General features: G+C 42.6%; 1 protein-coding gene across 1 annotated transcript in view; it reads left to right on the top strand.

Annotated features, from left to right (window-relative positions):
- The window catches only part of HCFC2 (host cell factor C2), an 886,151-nt gene that overhangs the window by 176,758 nt on the left and 685,635 nt on the right, over nucleotides 1-23,758 (top strand). The window contains exon 5 of the mRNA XM_044087200.1: nucleotides 6,635-6,741. Within this exon, the coding sequence (XP_043943135.1) occupies nucleotides 6,635-6,741 (107 nt within the window). The remainder of the gene's footprint in view (nucleotides 1-6,634; nucleotides 6,742-23,758) is intronic.

Here is a 23,758-nt window from a genome sequence, read left to right as displayed (position 1 = left end):
AATACTAGACCTGTCTATTCTAAACACATTTCTGGATGTTCCAAAATTCAGAATGTCGACTCTGCAACAGCTTCTGCCCATGCTGGGCAAGAAGGCTTGGCTTGTAGCTTTGGACCTAAAAGAGGCATACCTGCATGTCCCAATCAGACAGTCTTGCAGAAGATGCCTCAGATTCATAGCTGGCTCAATGCACCACCAATTCTCTGCACTGCTCTTAGGCTTATCTACTGCGCCCAGGGTCTTCACAAAATGCCTGGCACCAGTAATTGCATTTTGCAGACAAAGAGGAATTCAAATATATCCTTACTTGGACGACTGCCTTATTCAAGCAGAGAACAAGGACATTCTACTAAAGCATCTGGCATTTGTAAAAAGATTACTAATTTGCCTAGGGTACACAGTAAACGAAAAGAAATCAAAACTAGTACCCTCTCAAGAGATAATATTCCTGGGTGCAAGCTTAAATACAACTGCCCAGATGGCTTATCTCATGCCAGACAAACAAAGGCAACTGACTTCTTACTTCAAAATGTTGGCAACAAAGACCCAGTTATCTGCAAGAAAAATTCTGCAGGCTTTGGGCTTCATGGCATCCTGCATTCTGCTAATTCCATATGCCAGACTGCATATGAGGAAACTGCAATGGTATTGCCACAGCCTGGAAACATTAATTACCCTCACTCCCTGCCTGCAACAGGAGTTTTGATGGTGGGCACAGGCCTGTCACCACAAGGGACAGCCATTCACTTTACCCACAGCCAGGCAGACTCTAGCAACGGATGCATCAGATTATGCTTGGGGGGCCCACATGGCAGGAAAATGTATTCAGGGCACATGGCCCACAAGCCAGATGCAGCTCCATATCAATCAAAAAGAGATGCTAGCTGTTCAGAATGCCCTGACAGCTTTCAAGGATCTACTTCGTCCAGGACAACTACTGATAAAGACGGACAATACTGCAGTCATGTGGTACATAAACAAGCAAGGAGGCACACATTCCTACCCCCTCTGCAGACAAGCCATGACTTTGTGGGACACAGCATTGACTTATCAAGTTCACCTGCAAGCACAATTCCTGATAAATACTCTGGCAGATGAACTAAGCAGAAACCTCATGGATCCACACGAGTGGAAACTGGATCCACAAGTCTTCAGCATGATAACAAGGAAATGGGGATGCCTAGACATAGATCTATTTGCCTCCCCTCACAACTGCCAACTACAGAGATTCTGCACAAGGACTTGTCACAAGCAAGCATGGAAAGTGGATGCCTTATCCTTCAGCTGGAAAAACATAACAGTATATGCCTTTCCTCCACTGCCTCTCCTCCCCAAGGTACTCCTAAAGGTCAGACAAGAGAAGCCAAAAATTATACTGATTGCCCCAGACTGGCCATGCCAGCACTGGTACCCAATCCTAAAGAACTTGTCTTAAGGTCCAGCCTGGACATTGCCTCAAATTCCTCACTTACTGACCCAACAAAACAATCGGATCCTGCACAGCCAACTCAGGACCTTAAATCTGGCAGCATGGCAGATAATGTAGCAATTCAGAACACTCCTCTCTCCAAAGCTGTGATGGATGTTATTTTGGAGGCCAGGAGGCCCAGTACCAGAAAATCTTATGCAGAAAAATGGAAGAGATTCTGTGCTTGGAACCAGGCACAAGGAATTGACATGTTTGTACCAAATATTCCTTAGATTTTACAATACTTAACTGAGATGCTGGACAAAGGCTTATCCTTTTCATCAATTAAGATCCATGCCTCTGCCATTTCAGCCCATTACAATACGGAACCACCTATCTTTTCTCATCCTTTAATAAGGCAGTACCTCAGAGGGGCCAAAAACATAAGACCTCCAAGGAGAGCACCAATACTTGCATGGAACCTCAATTATGTCACGGAAAAACTCACACTTCCTCCTTTTGAGCCAGCCTCAACAGCTGATATAAAATTATTATCCTGGAAAACAGCTCTGCTCCTAGCAATAACCTATGCAAGACGAGTCTCGGAGTTACAAGCACTCATGGCTGTGGAACCTTTTATCATTTTCCATCCAGACAGGGGTTTCTCTGAGAACAAACCCAACATTTATGCCTAAGGTGGTGTCCAGTGTGGCCCTTAACCAAACCATTCACTTGCCTACCTTTTATCCAAACCCACAGAACAAGGGTGAGAGACTTCTGCATTCTTTGGACATACACAGACAGCTACACTTCTACTTGGACAGAACTAAAGCTTTCAGAAAGACTGAGCAACTTTTAGTGGCATATGCTGCAGGATCACAAGGAAAGGCTATTTCAAAACAGACTATTTCAAAATGGATAGGCGATTGCATTCGTTTCTGCTATTCACAACATGGCAAATCAGTGCCTAAGGGCATTAGGCCACATTCAACCAGAGCAGCAGCCACTTCAGCAGCCTTCCTCAGAGGAGTACCAACCAAAGACATTTTAGAGGCTGCAACTTGGAGTTCAGTGCACACTTTTACAAAGCACTACCACTTACCTCTCTACTCTAAATCCAGAGCAGGCTTTGCCACTGCAGTTCTGCAGGGCCTCATAGCCTCTCCTAATCCTATTTAGCCCCAGCCACCCATCCTCAGCTTTGGGATTCAACCCAAGAGTAATGACTGCAACAGTGAAACACAAACATAGTACAGTTGTGTACCTACCATAAATGTAGATGTTAGTGTATTCACTGTTGCAGTCCAGGTTACCCTCCCACCATCCCCCTTTCTTTTGCTGGGTCTTATCGGTACTTCTCTATTCTATACAACCTATGTGGTGTATTTGCTTGTAGATGAAGGAAATGATTACCTTAGTGCATGCATGTTTATTGGCATAATTTTTTAGCCTACCCTTTTGGGGGCACCTGACATCTGGGGCAAGAAAAACTGAAGAAAATGGCGTCTGCTGCATCTTTTATACCCCTGGCGCACTGACGTCAGGGAAGAGGTGACAGCAACTGACGCCGGACCAAGACTTTGGAATTCAGGCTGACTGCGGTAGCCTGCCAGCAGGATAACCCAAGAGTAATGACTGCAACAGTGAATACACTCGAACATCTACATTTATGGTAAGTACACAACTGTACTTTCTATATACCAGTTTTAAGAATGATGGTGAGAGATACCTTTACTGTCCCCAAATGTCTTATGTAGACATTCTGCTAAGGCCAATGGCATTTTCCTTTGTTTTCTAATGGTAGGAGAGTATTTAAAGTTTTAATACATGGCTTAACTTAAAGTGAGCGAGTCTCTACCTCAAATGGTTAAATGTTATTCTAGGGCTTTGGTCACGTGAGCAGTTTTCTTATACAGCATCTGTTTTGAGGGTATTTGTTGAGCTTCTGCTTTGTCTAATGTGTGTGTATTTGGTAAACATTACTAGCGAGGTATGATTTATAAAATAAGAACATGTTTTAGTAGAACAGCTCCTTTAACAGTTTGTGGTCTTTTCTTGCTTTTAATTTTGTTGAGTTTCTCCTCCTTGTATTAAGAATGTTTACAGTTCTGAGTTTGTACTTATATGAATATTTCTCAGCTGAACATTTCCATCTCCACTCTTAACTGGTTCTCAGGTTACCTGTCCAATTGCCTACAAGCAGTTAAAAAGCTAAATTCCTTCTCTCCCTTTCTGGCAGTTCAGACCGGTGCTCCTCAAGGCTCAATTCTTGGTCCCCTCCTTTTCAATCTCTTCACCAATGACCTAAACACTGCCTGTGACCTCTCCTCTATCATTCAGTACGCAGATGATTCAACTCTGATCTCCATTTCTGGCTCTATCAACAACCTCCACCATTCCACCCAAACTTCATTTCATTCTGTTGAGAAGTGGCTCACCAACAATCAACTCATCCTGAACCCCTCTAAAACTAAGCTCTTATTATTCCTGCCTAAAACCCTAGGCCAACACAAATCCAGCTTTCTCTTATCCTCTCTAAATGGCACCATCATAAGACCAGACTCGCACACTAAACCACTGGGTGTCATCATAGATGACCACCTCAAACTAGACCTCCACATACTTCATTCCATAAAGAAAACATACCAAAAAACTGGGCCTGCTTTACAGAAATAGCAAATTCCTGTCCCCCAACTCAAAACTGCTGCTAGCCCAACCCTATCTCCTCCCTGCCCTCCTCTGTGGCTCCCCTCTTTTTTCAAATATACAAAATAACCTGCTGGCAAAGCTTGACCAAACCTACAACAAAATTGCTAGATTTGTCACCAGCAGCTCCTATGAATCCCATCACTGCACAGCACTCCTAAAACTACATTGGCTTGAACTCCCACACCTTCTGGCCAAAAGTCAGCTAATCCAAGCTGTTACAATTCTTAATTCTAACTCTGACTGTCCATCTCTGTCCAACCTGATCTGCTGGTACACCCCTCCCTGTTCCCTGCGCAGCTCCGATAAACACTTACTACAAGTCTATAGACCCAATAAGAATATAGGTAAATTACTCAGTAAACACACCATTTCCCTTATTTGGAACAATCTTCCACTCCAAATCAGAAGCCATACCTCCCTTTCTAACTTCAAACATGACCTGATACTGTATCTCCATAGCAACCTTATATGTACCTGCAGCCACCCTACTTGACCCCTCCCTCTCCCTATACCCACTTTACCACTACCTCTGATCTATAAGACCTTTTCTGTTTCTATAACTTACTATATCTATATGCTCTCCCTTTCATACCCTCCCTCTAGATCATCCCTTCTCTACTACTTTCTTCTTCTGTACCATCTCTTCCTCTGATCTGAGGTCCCTTGTACATACACGTTTCTCTTTTTTTTACTCCTGCACTAGTTTCTTCCTCAGATCTGAGGCCCCCTGCACATACACAATTTCTCCTTCTAGCCACTAATCTAATAATGCCATATTATTTTCAAATGATTACCTATAACCTTAATTCCCTTACTGCATACCTCTTGGATTTATTATCGTTGTTTTTCCTTTTACACCCTTATTATTATATTTTTGTATATAACTATGTTTAATTCCATTGAGTACATTATTTTTTTTTCTTATCCATTGTATTCGTGACATTGTTTTGCTCTGTATTATTGTAAACTTGTCTCTACTTGTATGTCTGTTTGGGGCTTTTCCCCTTGGGTCTCCACTGAAAAAGGGTAAATTCTTACCCAGCTGGACCAACCCGGTTAAGAAATGCAAAATAAATAAACAAAATAAATTTTCAAGAGACATCCCAGGTTAAAAGAAAGGAGTTATATGAAAAACTTGCTGTAATGGTTGTTGTTTGAAGGCATAATTTGCAGTAGATTTGTTATTTCAAACTATCTTTACCCGCATAACTGTTCTCTAATTCTTTACTGTAGGCTAAGTTTTAATCACAGTTACACCTTTTATTCACTTCCTTTCTGTAGTAAGACCAAATGAGCATGTCAGAAATGTTGTAGAGTTTGAGAAAGAATTGAGGAAAGCAAGGCTTGCACCATTCTTTTATGGAAGATGCTAATGTTTGGGTAATGTTTTTGGCAACACAGACCAAAGAAATCCTGTTGAAATCTGATTACTGAAACTAATTCCAGTGGTTGAGCAGTACTGTTGTTATTTGAGAGGCCTTCAAAGATAGTTATGTAGAGTTCATCAAATAACATTTGTTTTTCTTGAATGTGCAGTTAGTCTGCATGTCGGCTGAACATCATAAAACAGTTTACTTTAAAAGTGAAGCCTTCATACCCCAATGTAGGGACTGTCCCCAACTATTATGTTCAAGTTGCAAGGCAAAATTAGGATATGGTACCACTTAGCAAACTGTCTCATTCATTGTTGGGGAAGTTGGCTTCCAGTCTACGACTCTGCAGAAATACTTTAAACAAAAGTTGTGCTACCTATAAGGATTGTGATACATATTTTGTTCAAAAAATAATTAAGTCTGGGAAACGGAAAGCCAGCTGTTGCTATGTATTTTGAAGCTGCTGTGAGGTAAATGTCTTTGTAAATAACTGAATTCATCTGGCCTTCAGGTCGGCTGGATTCACTGTTCCTAAGGACTCCCTTTTCCTGACTTCTTGGTGCACAGTCTGTGATTGCAATTACACTCAGTCAGCATGTTGCTAGGATGTTGTGGAGACATGGCACAACTTTAGAAGTATGTTGTAGATTTCTTTGACAGCATTTTAAGAGCTGCTTAAAGACGGATCAAGAAAATATTGTAAACTGGGTCTCCTTATTTCCTTCCTTTTTGTCCTTATTATCTCACTAAATATAAATATTTGAGTGAAAGGACATTTGTGATCTCAAACTGGCCTGTAATTTGATGCTGAACTGTCGCCACTCTCCCGTAATCTTTTCGTGTTGTATGCTGGATGTAGCTCCCTCTTGGATAAGTGCCATTTTGTTAGCATTTCGTTTTCTTTTTAAGGCTACTCTTTTCAAATAGTGGTGTGCTGTGTATACCACATAAGTACCGACTTGCTACAGAGATGTACTTTTATAATTTATAATAGTTTGTCCATTAAGCATTAACTTTACTGTAGAGTATTTTTACATTTATAGTAAATTTATTTATTGAAGATTTGCATCTAATCACAGGATGTAATGTTTGATAAAGTGAATCACAAGCAAGAATAATGACGCTTATGATTTAATATTTTTAGGATGTATGTTTTTGGAGGCTGGGTTCCGCTGCTGCTGGATGACCTGAAAGTCCCTGTATTTGTCAATCAGTGGAAGTGCACAGGCTCATTCTGTTGCCTGGACTTAGGTCAGTTTTATTTTTAATAGTTATTTTGAGAACAAAACATAATTGCTTCCTGAAAACAGAAATATTTATTTCATTACATTTGTTTAACTCACCCATAAGCAGTCCTGGCTAAATAAGGATTTTGATTTCCTGAAAACCTTAATGTAAAAATGCCTTCTGCATCCTAAGATGATCATTTGCAAAAAAATGCACCAAAAAAGCATACATCAGGGAAGTTATTTGATCTCGGAAACTGTAAGAGTTTCAACACATTGTGACATAATTTTATATGTGAGACATTGGTCTATATATGGGGGCTGTAATTCAAAAGCTATAAAAGTTTATGCATATTTTATTCATGTTGATTGCATTTTATTTCATATTGATTGCAAAAAAATGTTTGTTTTTGCCAGCACTTATGAATATGGTTAATTATAGTGTTGTAATCATACAAGGTAGACTCATAGAAAAGTGGTTTAGCTCGAAAGCGTTCTAGTAATATGACACAGCACCATACCTTATTGTATTTCTGAGTTTTTTTCAAATATGGAAAGTATGCATGTATAGTTTCATACTATTTCTAGGCAGTACTCCGAATACGAAAACCTTGAACGTGATATGCCAGGTTTTTATCATTTATTGAGGCTGACCAATTTCAGGCTATGTGTATAATCTATTTATTAATCAGATTACTGTTATTTTTCCCCCCTGTTACCAGGGGTAACTCGAACTCGTGATATTGTCTATTTCATGTCTGCTTATGTCATTTGTAATATCTCATCTGTAATATGTCTTCTTTGTTATTACTTATTTATTTACATTGGAACTTTTCTCCCCGGGCCTCCACTGAAAATGGACATTAATCCAGTTGGACTATCCCAGTCAACAAGTGTAAAATAAAATAAAAATAAAATGTGAAATACAAAAACTTTCACAAACTAAAAAGGCAGAACTTTAAGCAATAACAAAGTAATTTAGATTGGTTACATAGAAACACTGTATATGTACCGTACATTGTAGTTAAAAAGCAGATGTTTGCATTACTTTAAGTGGGTGAACCTTCAGTAACTCTGAGAGAGGAGAAGAGAAGTAGAGGTATTGTGCTGGGTGATGTATGTTGTGTAATGGATGCAGGATCGTTTGGCTTTGATGAATAGGTACTTTCTGAGTTGCATTCTGAATTTGCTGAGTTCCATTAAATCTTTAGGAAGCTGTCCTCATCGAGTAGGTGCCTGAGTGGAGAAAGAGTATGCAGTGTTATGGAATTTGGTTCTAGGGCTAATTGAGTATTGGTGTGGCTTGTGAGTAGTGACTCTGTATGAGGATGATTGTAAGGGGAGTAAATGTCTCTATTTGGAGTATCCGTTTGGCTTTTCCTAGGGTGATGCTCATGGAGTGGTGTTTGAAATGAATCAGCAGATGGTTTTGGAGATTGTTTGGAGTGTGGTGGCATTTTTTTGGCGACAAATGAGAAAGGTGAACTCCTTTGCTGATGTATGCCTAGGCCGGTTGAGACCGAAAAGGAGTAGATATTTTTGGCCCATAAGGACGAGTTTATTTTTTTCTCTCATTTTGTCTATTGGAAATGGAAGTTTAAAGGTGGGTGATCAATTGGTAATGATATTAATTCAGGTATGAATTAATTGCTCATGTTCTTAACTGCTGAAACAAACACATGTATATCTGTATTCACATTTTGAACCACCTTTTACAATACCTTTTGTACAACCACTCCTTGCATATGCCATTAATGTCCAAGAATTAGTTGCTAACAAAAATAAAAAACAAATGGTATTTTTCAGTGTGTCCTTCGTTATTTTAGCTAGCAGAATATTGAATTTTCAGAATCTGAAAAATATATTTTTTAAAACTCATACAAATTTAAAGCCACATTGATATGAAATACTAACAGACTGTGTTCAATTTTAAATCGGCAAATAAAACAAGGACAAACAAATAACTGCGTCATATGACTACAGCAACTGATTTTTTTTTCACTTTCATGTAGGTATAGAATTAACTGTGTATCCGTTTTTCTCATGTGACTTTTTCAAGTTTGTTACTTATGTTTTCTTCCTCAGGGTTATTCAGATACTAAGGAAGTGCATGTGAACACTGTTTTAGTGTAGTCTACATGTAGAGCATTAAAAAAGATTTTTTACGTCTTCTGAGATCTGGTTTTCTTTTTGGAGTTTAGTTGTTACATTGAGTGCCAAAGCTAGTGGAACTGATTCTTTGCATAGTGTGATGTTGTTATTTGCTAAAGAAATTTGCACATTTCTTTAACCATTTTGGATATGGCTAATTTGGTTGTATCCCTTTCAAGGGAGGTGAATAATTCTGATGTTTTTATTTCTGGAGGAACTGTTTTTTGAGTTGTTGCCTTCAACCAGTACAACAAATTTGGATATATATTCTTAACTGACATAAAGACAGCTTTTCAGAGGCCTGAATGGGCTTCTAAAGAATGGCAATAGGCAACTTGGGCTTCTAGATACGTTGAGGTTAACATGGTAATTCGGGGGTTGATTGTGCTAGTCAAGCCAGGAGTGGTCACTGAAGACAATGAATTTATGAATGTATGGCATCACATTCAGGCTTTAGCCTCTGTTTTGTCTGTAAACGCATTACATCTGATGTTATCCTTTTCATTCTTCCTCACAAGTGGGTCTATGATCTGACGCGACTCGGTCACATATACTGAATTTTGGATCAAATTCTTGAATGCCTTTCTCTACCATAATACTGTATTCTATCCCCAACTCCTCGGATCTCGCTTGCCACCATTGTGGTAAGACTGAGGTTACCGATTCTCGAGTGCATAAGGCTAATTTTTCATAATGTTTCTACTTAAACCTTTCATCTTAAGCTGTTAAGCTTCTTATCTACTCTTTTTTTTTTCCCCCTCCCTCTTTAGCTGCCAGGGGTTTTTCTCTTTCTGTATTTTTCCATCTTTGGCAGCATTCTTGGTAATTTTTTCTGTTACTCCTAGTCAGGTGTTTCTTTTTTCCTCCCTGCTAGGTTTTCACAAAAAAACAAAAAAAAAAACTTATCTTACAGTTTTTTCTGGCTTGTGTTAAACCCATTGTATCCTTGGGTTCCACTACCCTTTTGCTAGCTAACATCCGCTACTGCTTTGTGTTCTCAACCTTGCTAACCACCATGTCCGACAAACCTACTGGTTTTAAGAAGTGCACTTCTCGTGGGCATAAGATTCTCGATTCTGATGTCCACAAGAAGTGTGTCTATTGCTTGGGAGCTGAACACTTGAATTCTGCTTATTCTATTTGTGTCACCTTTAATCCTTGGGCTCTTTCGGGGAGGTGCAACAAATCAATATTAAAAGGTTTATACTGGCTTCTCTGTGGCTCAAACCACCTCCAAAACATGGCCTCAAATTGAATGCCAAGAAATACATCATTATCCCCTTTGGGGAAAATAGCATCCCCACTAATTATCACACTAATAACAACATACTAGGCACTCAATCAGTTGTGAGGGACTTGGGCACCCAGGTTGATAGCAACCTGACTTTTGACCACCACGTTGCCTCCGTTGTATGGAAGGTTTTCTACATGGCCCACCTCATAAATAAGGGTGTTTTATCCAGGAACAAGGAGGTCATAACATATGTGTACTCCTGCCTTATCTGACCCATTATAGAGTACAATGCCCCCTTTGGTATGTACCTTGCCAAGCACATGCAGCAGCTAGAAAGACCACAGAGGTTCCTGACCAGGAAAATCCGGGGTCACAAACACCTACACAGATAGGAAACTTGTTCCTCTACTCAGTCTCCTACAGACTGCTCAGAGGTGACCTGTTTGTGGCAAACATGGCCATCTTAGACCCAGCCTTGATGGAGTTGCCACATATCTGTAAGTTAAGCTCCACTTGCACAACCCACATGTAAGGCCTCAAACTGGTCTGCAACATTAATAGAACTTGGTGATGGGATAGATTTATGTCCCACTCTGGAAATCCTAGATAACCTTACTAAGCTGGGCATTAATCCTTACGTCACTCGATGGGTTGCCAACTGGCTTACTGACAGAACCCACACTGTAAAGTAGCCGACTCCAAATCCATCTCCAGACAAGTGACAAGTGAAGTACCTCAGGGTTCAGTCCTGGGACTGCTTTTGTTTGGCATCTACTTCTCTGAAGTACAGGCCAACACTAAGGGACTCTGGCTAACAAAGTTTGCAGATGATTGCAAACTGGGAGTCGTCATTGAATCCCCAAATGATGTGGATACTCTACAAAAGGGCCTTACAGAAACAGATGCTTGGTGCTAGAGCCATGGGCTCAAGCTCAATGCCAAGAAATGTATAGTTATCCCCTTTGGGAAAAAAAAACGTGAATTACCACATAAGTGGCAGTACACTAAACACCGAAAGTGTGATAAGAGACTTGGGGACACAGGTGGACAGTGGTCTCACCTTCAATAACCACATCGCCACAACAGTCAGGAAATCCTTCTATGTGGCACACCTCATCACTAAGAGCTTTTCATCCAGAAAAAAGGAGGTCATTGTCTCATTGTACTCATCCCCCATTAGATCCATTATAGAATACAATGCCCCATTTGGTATGTACCTCTCAAGACATCTGCAACAACTGGAAAGGCAGCAGAAATACCTCACTAAAAGAATCACAGTCCTAAAGCAGATGCCGTATGCTGACTGCCTTAAACTCCAGCTATACTGTTTCATATCGTGAACTCTGAGGCAATCTCTGCTTAACATACAAGGTCATGTCAAACCCAGAGCTTTTGGACATGCTACACTTAAAGAAATCCCAATCCCTCAGAGCCGCACGCTCCAGGGATCTAAACCTTGTCATCGCAATAAACAGAACATGCTGGAGGGATAGGTTTCTGACCCAGAGACTCCCCACACTCTGGAATAGACTGCCCATGCATGTGAAGCAGAGCGCCTCTTTGGCCCTCTTCAAAAGGAACCTTGACGATTGGATGGGAGAAAGGAAATTCACCCTGGGGAAGCACGTCAGTCGCCCTGCTAGACAGGGATCCAGTGAATTAAATAGTGTGGGAAGAAATAGCCAAGGAATTGTTATGGTTAGGCTTGTATAGGCCCTAGGGCCGATAGCCTAGTACCAACCTATGAACCAAAGAATCCATAATCTGTGGAATAGATTCCCTATCCATGTCAAGCATAGTACCTCTCTAGCCCTCTTTAAGAGGAGCCTGGACGACTGGATGGAAACAGAAAATATAGCCCTGGGATCCCACCTGTGTCCCTGCTGGACAGGGGAAACAGGTGCTGACTTTGTGGAAACATGGGCAAAATTCTTGGCTAGGCTTATAAGGGCCTCCAGGCCAATAGCCTGGTGTCATCCTATAAAACAACTCTGTCTTTTTCCTCTGATCCCAAAAAAAGGGCTCTTCAGAATTTGTTGTGGGCATCTTTGGAGTCATTAGAAAAAAATGAGGAAGGTTTTGAATCCAGTATCCTCTGCTCTGAAGTCTTTCAGGCAGCCTTTGTGTATCCACAGTCATCCTCTGATCAGACAGGCTCTGCTCCATTGAGGTTTTCCCCATTACCTTGTACCTCTTTCTTGGATCCAAAGCCTTCTGATCTGACAAGTAGAGGTCATACTCCGGATTATGTTCTGAAACCAGCATCTCTGGCCCTGCCTACACAACTATTTAGATGCAGAGGAAGCATTCCAGACCATCCTCAACATCATCCTCAGCATCATCCAGGTCTTTGAAGAGTTTGACAGAGGCAGATGTGGACAGGATGATGCAGAGATTTCTTAGGGCTCAGATCCAGATGGGGGTCCTGCAAGCTGTATGCCCTCTTGGAATTGTTAATGCAACTACCCAGCCAATTTCTTTCTCCAGTCCATACCACAACTTCGGAGTCAAAAGATGCAGGATCCCTGAGAGTTTCGGCATCGGATCTGAGAAAGCTTCCCTCCTTGACTCGGACTGTGTCCCTAACTAGTCCTGTTCGATACCCTTGGATTAGACTGGGTCTTGAACCCAAGAGGTCAGTGCCAGGTCTGAAGGGTTGGGATCGGCTCCTACTTTGTTGGATCAATCCTTTCTCATCAGAGCCTCGGCCCTGGACCATTCTGATCAATTCTCTCCATAAGGCTTGGATTTGGGGTCTTTGGCGAATTCAGCTCTGAGGAAGGGGGAGAGGTTTCTCTGAGTCTATCAGCTTTTCAGGTGGTAGAAAGGGCTTTCTGTTTGTACAGAGAGCTGTTCTCTCTCTCCTCGGATCCTAACCATCACCACTCATTAGGTCTGAGCTCTGTGCTAATTAGACCTCTTCCTCAGAGTGAGCCAGTTTTGGGAAGCCTCCACACATGTTCCCCAGAGGGATTCTCCCCCCGATATATCTCCTGAATACCCCACAGAAGAGGTCCCTCAGAAGAGAATGAGCAAGAGGAGGCACTTAGACTCACCCATTGAGTCTCTGATGGAAGACATGGATTTCGATGAGGGAGAAGGATTCCCCCCGATAATATCTCCTTTGAAGACATCCTTGAAATCCTCAAACAGAAAGGTGGCTGGTCTTGCCAGTCTCCTTCTCCTGAGCCATCAGTGTTACTGGAGGCTTTAGGTGCTGGACCATCTACGTCTTGGGTGACCTGCTGGTAGATGAACGGATTGATCTGGTTTCCCACTGGGTTTGAAAGAAACCAGGCACTGTCAAGCTTATCCCTAAGCACCCAGGCAAGTTTTTAGTTCCCCCTTCTGATAGACCCCACTGGAACAAGGGATTCCCAGTTTATGCCATAGTAGTGGCGGCAGCCACCAAGAAGGAGCTAGCTGAACAAAGCTCCTCTGTTCATTCACTGAACAGGGAGTCTAGAGCGATGGACAGATTTGGAAAGTATGTGTACACCTCAGCTACGATCGCACTGAGGTTGTTTAAACTACCTGGCACACTTCACTCTTTTTTTTTTTTTACAGAGATTTGACCAAGGAACTTTCAAATATTCTCCGAGTCCATGTCTGTGGAGGATCTCAAGAAGGTTTCTCCACAACTGGCCATTGTTCTCTCCATTTCTAATGCATCGTTGAGGCTGATTTCCCCCTGCAGTGGAGGGTGCCTCACAAGCTGCCGGTTCAGGCATAAGCATTAAGAGACATACCTGGATGAGTCTATGTGACTTTACGGAACCCTTAAAGGCATCCTTTGTCAGTGCCCTCTTTGGCTGTTCTTTGTTTAGGCCATCAGTTTAGGATATGCTCACCCACAGTGAACAGGAAGGAAAGACTATGTCTGCTATAGGAATCAAATTTTCTACCTGTCAGTGTACATTGTCTAGACACCAATTGGGTTGTAAGAAGATGAGGTTCAGAAAATGTCTTGGACCTTTTAAGAATTTGTGTGGCGGCACTTCCTCCAGAGGCAGAGGAGGAGGTTTCAATGGATGCATTGCTTCAGAGGCAGAGGATGTCTGCAGAATCAGGGTTTAAGTCTCCATCTCTGACGGGCCCTACCAGTGCTTCTGAAGCGTTGCCTGACTCCCTCTGGAGGCAGTTGGGGGTCTTTTATCCTTGCACCTAGACACCTGACAAGTATCACAAGAAATTCACGGGTACTAAGAATCATATCCAGAGGCTACTTTATACCATTTTCCCTTTCTCCTCCTGTCCAAAGAAAGAAGCTTCCTGATATTCCACCCAGTCAGAGGGAAGATGCAGCTCAGGAAATACAAAAGCTGGTACAAAAGAGTCATCCAGGAGGTCCAACCCGAACAAATAGGATTTGGAACTTTAATCCTGCTTCTTTTTAGTGCCAAAGAAAATGGGGGACCCTAGACCCATTTTGGATCTAAGCAACTTGAACCAATATGTAAAGAAGACGAAGTTCCGAATGGTTACGGTTCAGTCCATACTGCCTTTTCTGCACAAGGATGACTGGATGTGCTATGTAGATCTCCTGGATGCATACTATCACATCAAAATAGACAGGTGATCCAGGAGATACCTATTCTTTCAACTGGTTGCCAATCATTCTGCCCTTTGGTCTCACCACAGCCTCCAGGGTGTTCACTAAATACATGGCAGCAGTAGCAGCTTACTTGAGACTCAAAAGGATTCCAAGTCTTTCCATACCTCGACGATTGGCTCTTCACCTCCCCATCCAGGCATCAACTTCTACAAGCCAGGGATTATTTCCCCCAGATTTCTAACACCTTAGACATCTCAATAAACTGTCAAATCGAATCTGGTCCCCATACAGACCCTGAAATTTATAGGGACTGTTGAATACTATGACTCAGGTGGTGTCCTTACCTCATCATCACATCACATCATTGAGAAATCAGGTGCGGGCCATACTGTCTCATCCATCCCCTCCAGCAAAACTAGTAGTACAAGCTCTTGGGTCGATGTTTGCTGCCATTCTTCTAGTGCCTCTAGCAAGATTCTTTGTGAACCCTTCAGTGCACCTTTGGGATACAGTGATGCATACTTTACCAGCTCCTATCATTTCCCATAAAACTCACTCCAATCTGCAAATATCATGCTCAGTTGTGGATCCAGTCCGATGACCTGCTTCTGGGCCACCCCCATAGTGCCTTTTTAGGCAAGGCTCAAATGACAAAACTACCGCCATAACAGATACAAGCATGCAAAATCTGAAGGTAATGCTACTCAATGCTGGAAGTCTAAACCTCAAAATGCACTCTCTCGAGGCACTCCTAAAAATGGAGAACATTGATATCTGTGCAGTAACTGAGAGCTGGTTCACGACTCCAGAGACCACCCCCGCAATACCAGGCTACAACTCTTAACACACTTTTCGGCCACCAAACCAGGACTGAAGCACTAAAGGTGGTGGAATGTCCATATTCACCAAGGATATTCACACCTTCAGGCAAGTTGCCCAACACAATGCATCTGAAATACTACAGGTGCAACTAACAATAGGTAAGACTGCAATCCACATTGTAGCTTGATACAGATCCCCCACCATGCCCCAAGATTATCACTACACCTTTCTAAACATAGTGGAAAATATTAAGATACAATCTAACACCCTAATACTGGGTGATTTCAACTACCCTGCCATTAATTGGGAAAACTACTCAAGTACCAACACCTTTGCCTAATGGTTCTTCATGGGTTCATAGATTAGTACTAAGCTAACTGCCCTTGCATGCCATTTTAAGCCTAGCCAATTATCCATTGTGAGACTCAAACCCTGCACCTTGTGTTTGTAAGGCAAACAACTTAAAGGACAACCGCACCCTCAGACTCAAACAACATATTTATTTCATCATGGTTAGGTGTTTCTTACATTTTAACAGCACTCTGGGACTATTTAGAGCTTTTTAGATATTTTTATATGCAATTTCTGACTCTGGCATTTTGAAATAATTCAGACTGTTTACTCTGCCTCTAAGTATCCCAGAATGCATTGTTTGTCTCCAAAACATTGCATCAGATCTGCCACGTTTTCCTTTAAGATGCTGTCACTTCTTTGACTTAACAGGCATTCACTGCTGTCTTAAAGTCCCCTACTTTTGGTTAAAATGTTATCCTTTTTCAATGATTACTTCAAACACAAGCAGTGCAAATGCTACAGAACAGAACTGGAAAGTGCATTTTATTGCTTTTGTTTCTTAGAAATGCTAACTTGCTTTCTTTTGTGAAGGCTGAAATCTAGTTCTTCAAGGCATCTCCCCTCCCACTTCACACCTACCTTCCCTAGCTGTCAAAGAGCTAAGGGTAATTTGACCCATTATCTGCATGTATTTGACAGCTCACAGCAGGTGACCAGAGTAATGTACTGTTTTCTTGTCAGCCTTTCCCTCCTTACAGTGGGACACTTTTTGTTGCACTCCTCCTGTCAAATTTAGAACCAAGCTACATAGCACTGGGAATAATCACCGTTTTGCAAAGCATCAAACTCCCACTTATTTTTCCTTCCCATTTGGTTAAATAGCTAACAAATGACACACTATAAACATGAAATATTTCACAGACTTGCATGACAGCACCAACATGTATTTTTAAGGCACAATTTAAAAAATTACGGTATTGCATACTTCTTGTAATCTGATGTAGTGTTGTCGATTAATTGTGACAGACATCTGCTTCTTATGTAAAAACATACAATTAATGTATACGCATGGTTATTGCAAATTTATGCTCTTAGATTTTGCAGCTGTTACTGTGCTTCTGCCTGTACTTTGTCACATATCGGTAGGGCAATGTAAAGCAATATGACAATACAAAAACAAAGTTTACAAAATTTAGAAATTATATCCAAAAATGACACTCACCCACACTCACTCACTCACCTCACCACACTCACCCACTCACTTCACCACACTCACCCACACTCAATTCACTCATCCACCACACTCACTCACCACCCACCACACTCACTCTCACCTCACTCACCACCCACACACACCACCCACACTCATCCACCCTCATCCACCACACCTCACTCACACTCACCCACACTCACTCACCACACCCACCCACCCACATTCAACTCACTCACCCACCACACCCACCCACATTCAAATCACTCACCCACCCACATTCAGCTCACTCACCCAACCTCACTCACCCACCACACCCACTCACCCACCACACCTCACTCACTCACCCACATTCACTCACCCACACTCACTCACCACCCACCACCCTCCCCACACTCACCCACACTCAACCACTCACCCACACTCAACCACTCACCCACACTCAACCACTCACCCACACTCAACCACTCACCCACCCTCACTCACCCACCCTCACTCACCCACACCCACTCACCACCCACCTACACTCAACTCACCACCCACACTCACTACACTCACTCACCACCCACCACACTCACCTACACCCACTCACCCCACTCACCCTCACCTACACTCACTCACCCCACATTCACCCACCCACACACCACACTCATTCACCCACCCACACACCACACTCATTCACCCACCCACACACCACACTCATTCACCCACCCACACACCACACTCATTCACCCACCCACACACCACACTCATTCACCCACCCACACACCACACTCACCCACCCACCCACACACCGCACTCACTCACCCACACACCACACTCACCCCCCACTCTCACACACTCACTTAACTCACACACCACACTCACTCAACTCACACACATAACCACATGTTTGTTTGGCAACACCAAGAATGACCCCAGGCCTTTGTCCGAGGAATGCACGAGTAATTATGTACTTTGGCTGTGCAGACATCAGAAACACATGCCTATACAGATCTTACACATCAAGCTGCTCCATTCAAATTGTACATGAAATGCACCCATTGAACAGTTTTCCACCTACAACATTATTTAAGTACTTTAATCCAACACTAGTGAGCCCTACTTTACACAGCCAGTAAACCTGTCCACGGATTCAGCTTCTACAGCACAGTCCAATAAACTGTCTACTGTACATTAGTGTTAACATAGGAATTTCCAGTTCTTATCAGCATAACCACATACACAATCTTCCACCTCAGACCTTTCATGAAGGAAGTTTTATTTTTAAACTTTCATCCTTCCCACTTTAGGGGTCTTACATAAATCCCAGCAAAAAGGAGACCTGTAAACTACAATCACCCTGATCCAAATCCATCCAAACATGGCTGCAAAACTAAAGGTGTTACGGTTTTGAGGGGAGGGTTAAGCAACCATGCCCACACCACCTGGGAACAATCAAATTCTTCCTGTCTTTATAACTACATAGTTCCACAACCACAGGGAAAAAATTACCCAGCAAAGGCACACCAGTACCTAATGGAATTAAGTGACAATTCAGCACTAAATCATAAATCACAAAACAGACTATCAATTCAGTATATGAAGAACATACCAGTATAGTGTATTTAAAGTTACATCTAACTACATTTTGATCCCCCTCAGCTCTGAATAAAACATATGGAGGAGGTGTTTCAATGTTTTTAAAGCACTAATACAATGCTATACTGGTCCAAAAACATGACTGAATTGAGCTGCTGCTTGCCCAACTAAACCACAGGTGTGAACCCCCATCATATCCTTGCATAACAGTGGTACTAAAAATAGACACAGGAATGTTTAGAGGAGATGCATTAAACACGTTATAAAGCTAAACAAGGAGCAAGATTAAACCATATAGCCCTGAAATCAAGTTAGTATCTAATCATGCTGCCTATGCTGATAAAGCAATTTCAATGTCCATAACTGAAAAATCTGGCATGGTACAATTAACACCACTAAAGCTACTGATGTGTTACAGTAAGACAATCTAGCAGACCTGAGCGAACGGTCAGTTTGTACAAGACCAGTGTTATTGCAAAATATCAATGCTAATAATACATATAAGTGGAAAAAAATGCGTGCCGCTGATGAAATTATATAGTATTCTCCATTCATAAAGAATGCTCCTGCTACGCTGACTCAGCAGAAAGTACAGTTGTGTACCTACCATAAATGTAGATGTTAGTGTATTCACTGCTGCAGTCATTACTCTTGGGTTATCCTGCTGGCAGGCTACCCGCAGTCATCCTGAATTGCAAAGTCTTGGTCCAGCGTCAGTTGCTGTCACCTCTTCCCTGACGTCAGTGCGCCAGGAGTATAAAAGATGCAGCCAACGCCATTTTCTTCAGTTTTTCTTGCCCCAGATGTCAGGTGCCCCCAAAAGGGTAGGCTAAAAATTATGCCAATAAACATGCATGCACTAAGGTAATCATTTCCTTCATCTACAAGCAAATACACCACATAGGTTGTATAGAATAGAGAAGTACAGATAAGACCCAGCAAAACAAAGGGGGATGGTGGGAGGGTAACCTGGACTGCAACAGTGAATACACTTGAACATCTACATTTATGGTAGGTACACAACTGTACGATGTTCATCGTGTTTCACTTTTGCAGTCATTACTCTTGGGTTGAATTCCAAAGCTGAGGATGGGTGGCTGGGGCTAAATAGGATTAGGAGAGGCTATGAGGCCCTGCAGAACTGCAGTGGCAAAGCCTGCTCTGGATTTAGAGGAGAGAGGTAAGTGGTAGTGCTTTGTAAAGGTGTGCACCGAAAACCAAGTTGCAGCCTCTAAGATGTCTTTGGTTGGTACTCCTCTGAGGAAGGCTGCTGCTCTGGTTGAATGTGGCCTAATGTCCTTAGGCACTGATTTGCCATGTTGTGAATAGCAGAAATGAATGCAATGGCCTATCCATTTTGAAATGGTCTGTTTTGAGATAGCCTTTCCTTGTGATCCTGCAGCATATGCCACTAAAAGTTGCTCAGTCTTTCTGAAAACTTTAGCTCTGTCCAAGTAGAAGCGTAGCTGTCTGTGTATGTCCAAAGAATGCAGAAGTCTCTCCCCTTGTTCTGTGGGTTTGGATAAAAGGTAGGCAAGTGAATGGTTTGGTTAAGGGCCACACTGGACACCACCTTAGGTATAAATCTCGGGTTTGTCCTCAGAGAAACCCTGTCTGGATGGAAAATGATAAAAGGTTCCACAGCCATAAGTGCCTGTAACTCCAAGACTCATCATGCAGAGGTTATTGCTAGGAGCAGAGCTGTTTTCCAGGATAAGAATTTTATATCAGCTGTTGAGGCTGGCTCAAAAGGAGGCAGTGTGAGTTTTTCCAAGACATAATTGAGGTCCCATGCAGGTATCGGTGCTCTCCTTGGAGGTCTTATGTTTTTGGCCCCTCTGAGGTACTGCCTTATTAAAGAATGAGAAAAGATAGGTGGTTATATATTGTAATGGGCTGAAATGGCAGAGGCATGGATCTTAATTGATGAAAAGGATAGGCCTCTGTCCAGCATCTCAGTTAAGTATTGTAAAATCTGAGGAATGTTTGGAACAAACGTGTCAATTCCTTGTGCCTAGTTCCAAGCACAGAATCTCTTCCATTTTTCTGCATAAGATTTTTTGGTACTGGGCCTCCAAAATAACATCCATCACAGCTTTGGAGAGAGGAGTGTTCTGAATGGCTACATTATCCGCCATGCTGCCAGATTTAAGGTCCTGAGTTGGCTGTGCAGGATCTGATTGTTTTGTTGGGTCAGTAAGTGAGAAATCTGAGGCAATGTCCAGGCTGGACCTTGAGACAAGTTCTTTAGGATTGGGTACCAGTGCTGGCGTGGCCAGTCTGGGGCAATCAGTATTATTTTTGGCTTCTCTTGTCTGACCTCTAGGAGTACCTTGGGGAGGAGAGGCAGTGGAGGAAAGGTATATACGGTTAGGTTTTTCCAGCTGAAGGGTAAGGCATCCACTTTCCATGTTTGCTTGTGATAAGTCCTTGTGCAGAATCTCTGTAGTTGGCAGTTGCGAGGGGAGGCAAATAGATCTATGTCTGGGCATCCCCATTTCCTTGTTATCATGCTGAAGACTTGTGGATCCAGTTTCCACTCGTGGGGATCCATGAGGTTTCTGCTTAGTTCGTCTGCCAGAGTATTTATCTTTCCTGGCAGGAATTGTGCTTGCAGGTGAACTTGATAAGTCAATGCTGTGTCCCACAAAGTCATGGCTTGTCTGCAGAGGGGGTAGGAATGTGTGCCTCCCTGCTTTTATGTACCTCATGACTGTAGTATTGTCCATCTTTATCACTAGTTGTCCTGGATGAAGTAGATCCTTGAAAGCTGTCAGGGCATTTTGAACAGCTAGCATCTGTTTTGGATTGATATGAAGATGCATCTGGCTTGCGGGCCATGTGCCCTGAATACATTTTTCTGCCATGTGGGGCCCCCAGGCATAATTTGATGCATCCGTTGTTAGTGTCTGCCTGGCTGTGGGTAAAGTGAATGGCTGTCCCTTGTTGTGGTGACAGGCCTGTGCCCACCATCAAAACTCCTGTTGCAGGCAGGGAATGAGGGTAATTAATGTTTCCAGGCTGTGGCAATGTTGAGTCCAAACACTTTTTAGATACCATTGTAGTTTCCTCATATGCAGTCTGGCATATGGAATTAGCAGAATGCAGGATGCCATGAAGCCCAAAGGCTGCAGAATTTTTCTTGCAGATAACTGGGTCTTTGTTGACAACATTTTGAAGAAGTCAGTTGCCTTTGTTTGTCTGGCATGAGATATGCCATCTGGGCAGTTTTATTTAAGCTTGCACCCAGGAATATTATCTCTTGAGAGGGTACTAGTTTTGATTTTTCGTTTACTGTGTACCCTAGGCAAATTAGTAATCTTTTTACAATTGCCAGATGCTTTAGTAGAATGTCCTTGTTCTCTGCTTGAATAAGGCAGTCATCCAAGTAAGGATATATTTGAATTATCTTTGTCTGCAAAATGCAATTACTGGTGCCAGGCATTTTGTGAAGACCCTGGGCACAGTAGATAAGCCAAAGGGCAGTGCAGAGAATTGGTAGTACACTGAGCCAGCTATGAATCTGAGGTATCTTCTGCAAGATTGTCTGATTGGGACATGCAGGTATGCCTCTTTTAAGTCCAAAGTTACAAGCCAAGCCTTCTTGCCCAGCATGGGCAGAAGCTGCTGCAGAGTCAACATTTTGAATTTTGGAATGTCCAGAAATGTGTTTAGAATAGACAGGTCCAGTATTCGTCTCCAGGCTTTGTCCTTTCTGGGTACCAAGAGAAGTCTCGAATAAAATTCTTGTCCCTGCTCTTGCTGTGGTACTCGCTGAATGGCCCTCCTGTCCATGAGGGATGAAACTTGCTTTTGTGCCTCTGCCCATTGATTGTGTGGCAGGTCTGGCATACCTTTTGTCCTTGGCAGGGTGTGAAAGTGGAACCCTGTAGCCCTGAGACACTATATTCAAGACCCATTTGTCCTGGGTGATTATATGCCAATTTTGTGAAAAAAGTGCTAGTTTTCCCCCCTAAGGGGGCTGCCAAAAGATAAGTGCTTGGTGCTGGCAGAGGAAAGTCATTGTGACTGTTTCCTGTATGGCTGTGATTTGTCTTCTCCACTTTTGGAGGTAGAAGCACCCCATTGTTTAGGCCTTTATGAACCTTGAGGCTGGGGTCTGCCTCTGGGGCATCTGTATCTGCCTCTTTGTGGCTGTCTGACACTGGAAAGGACCAGTTATTTGTGGGCCAGTTCCTGCTAAATGTAGGTGGCTGCACCTCTAAGAAATCCTTAACTGTCTGCATAGATTTTGCTTTGTCCTCCATTTTCTTCAACACCTCTTCTGTTTTAACACCAAAGTATCATGCTGTAATGGAGCATCTAATAATTTTGCTTTAACATGATCAGGCAGATTCTGTTCCTTTAACCAAGCATGCCTCCTAATGACAGAACCCGTAACAGCAGCCCTGCAAGAGGCCTCCAGAGAATCAAAACCACATTGCAAAGTATGCCATCCCACTTGCTCAGTAGCATGCAATCAATCCTGCATTTCCTTGTTTTCTGCACATTCAGAATTTAATATTGTCTGTTTAAGCAGTGACATTAAGTATTGCTGATATTTAAGCATATGAAATTGACAATTTAAAGCCCTCACAGCCAAGGTAGCAGAAGTGTAAACCTTTTTCCCCCATCTGTCCAGTGCCCTTGAATCCCTATCAGAGGGGATAGGGTTTTTTGCAGTGGAAGCCTTGACCCCTTTGGGACCCTGAGAAATAGTTTCTGGGTCAGCAGCAGGGTTTTTATTTATGTGAATCTTGAACCCTGTAGTATCTGTCTGGCTTAACAGGTGCAGGGGGTAAAGAGTCAGGAGGGGTAAAGAGTCAGGAGACAGGCTGGACTCTGAAAATACATCATCTACAATGTCTAAAACGGGGGGGATAGCAAGAGGCCTATGCTGAGGTAGTAAAAGAAAGTCTCTGAGCCTTTTCTTAGATTCTGAATAGTCTTGGCTCTCCCAGTGGAAGTGCTCCCTCATGGTATGCAGGGTTTCCCCAAAAGAATAATTCTCAGGAGGAGAGGCTGAAGGGATAGATCCTTCAGCAGCAGAGTCCTCATAGGGAGGAAGAGAGTATTCCTGTTCAGATGAGGGGTAAGAGGAAATGGAAACCTGATCTGAAGATTCATATTCTGTCTCTTGCCTAGGCCTCTTATCAGGAGGGGGATGGGAACCCCTGATCAAAGTAATTAGGTCT

Source organism: Protopterus annectens, chromosome 11.part0, assembly GCF_019279795.1.
Source record: "Protopterus annectens isolate FY-2018-M chromosome 11.part0, PAN1.0, whole genome shotgun sequence".
Lineage (NCBI taxonomy): Eukaryota > Metazoa > Chordata > Ceratodontiformes > Protopteridae > Protopterus > Protopterus annectens.
This window is presented reverse-complemented; position numbering and strand designations above follow the sequence as displayed.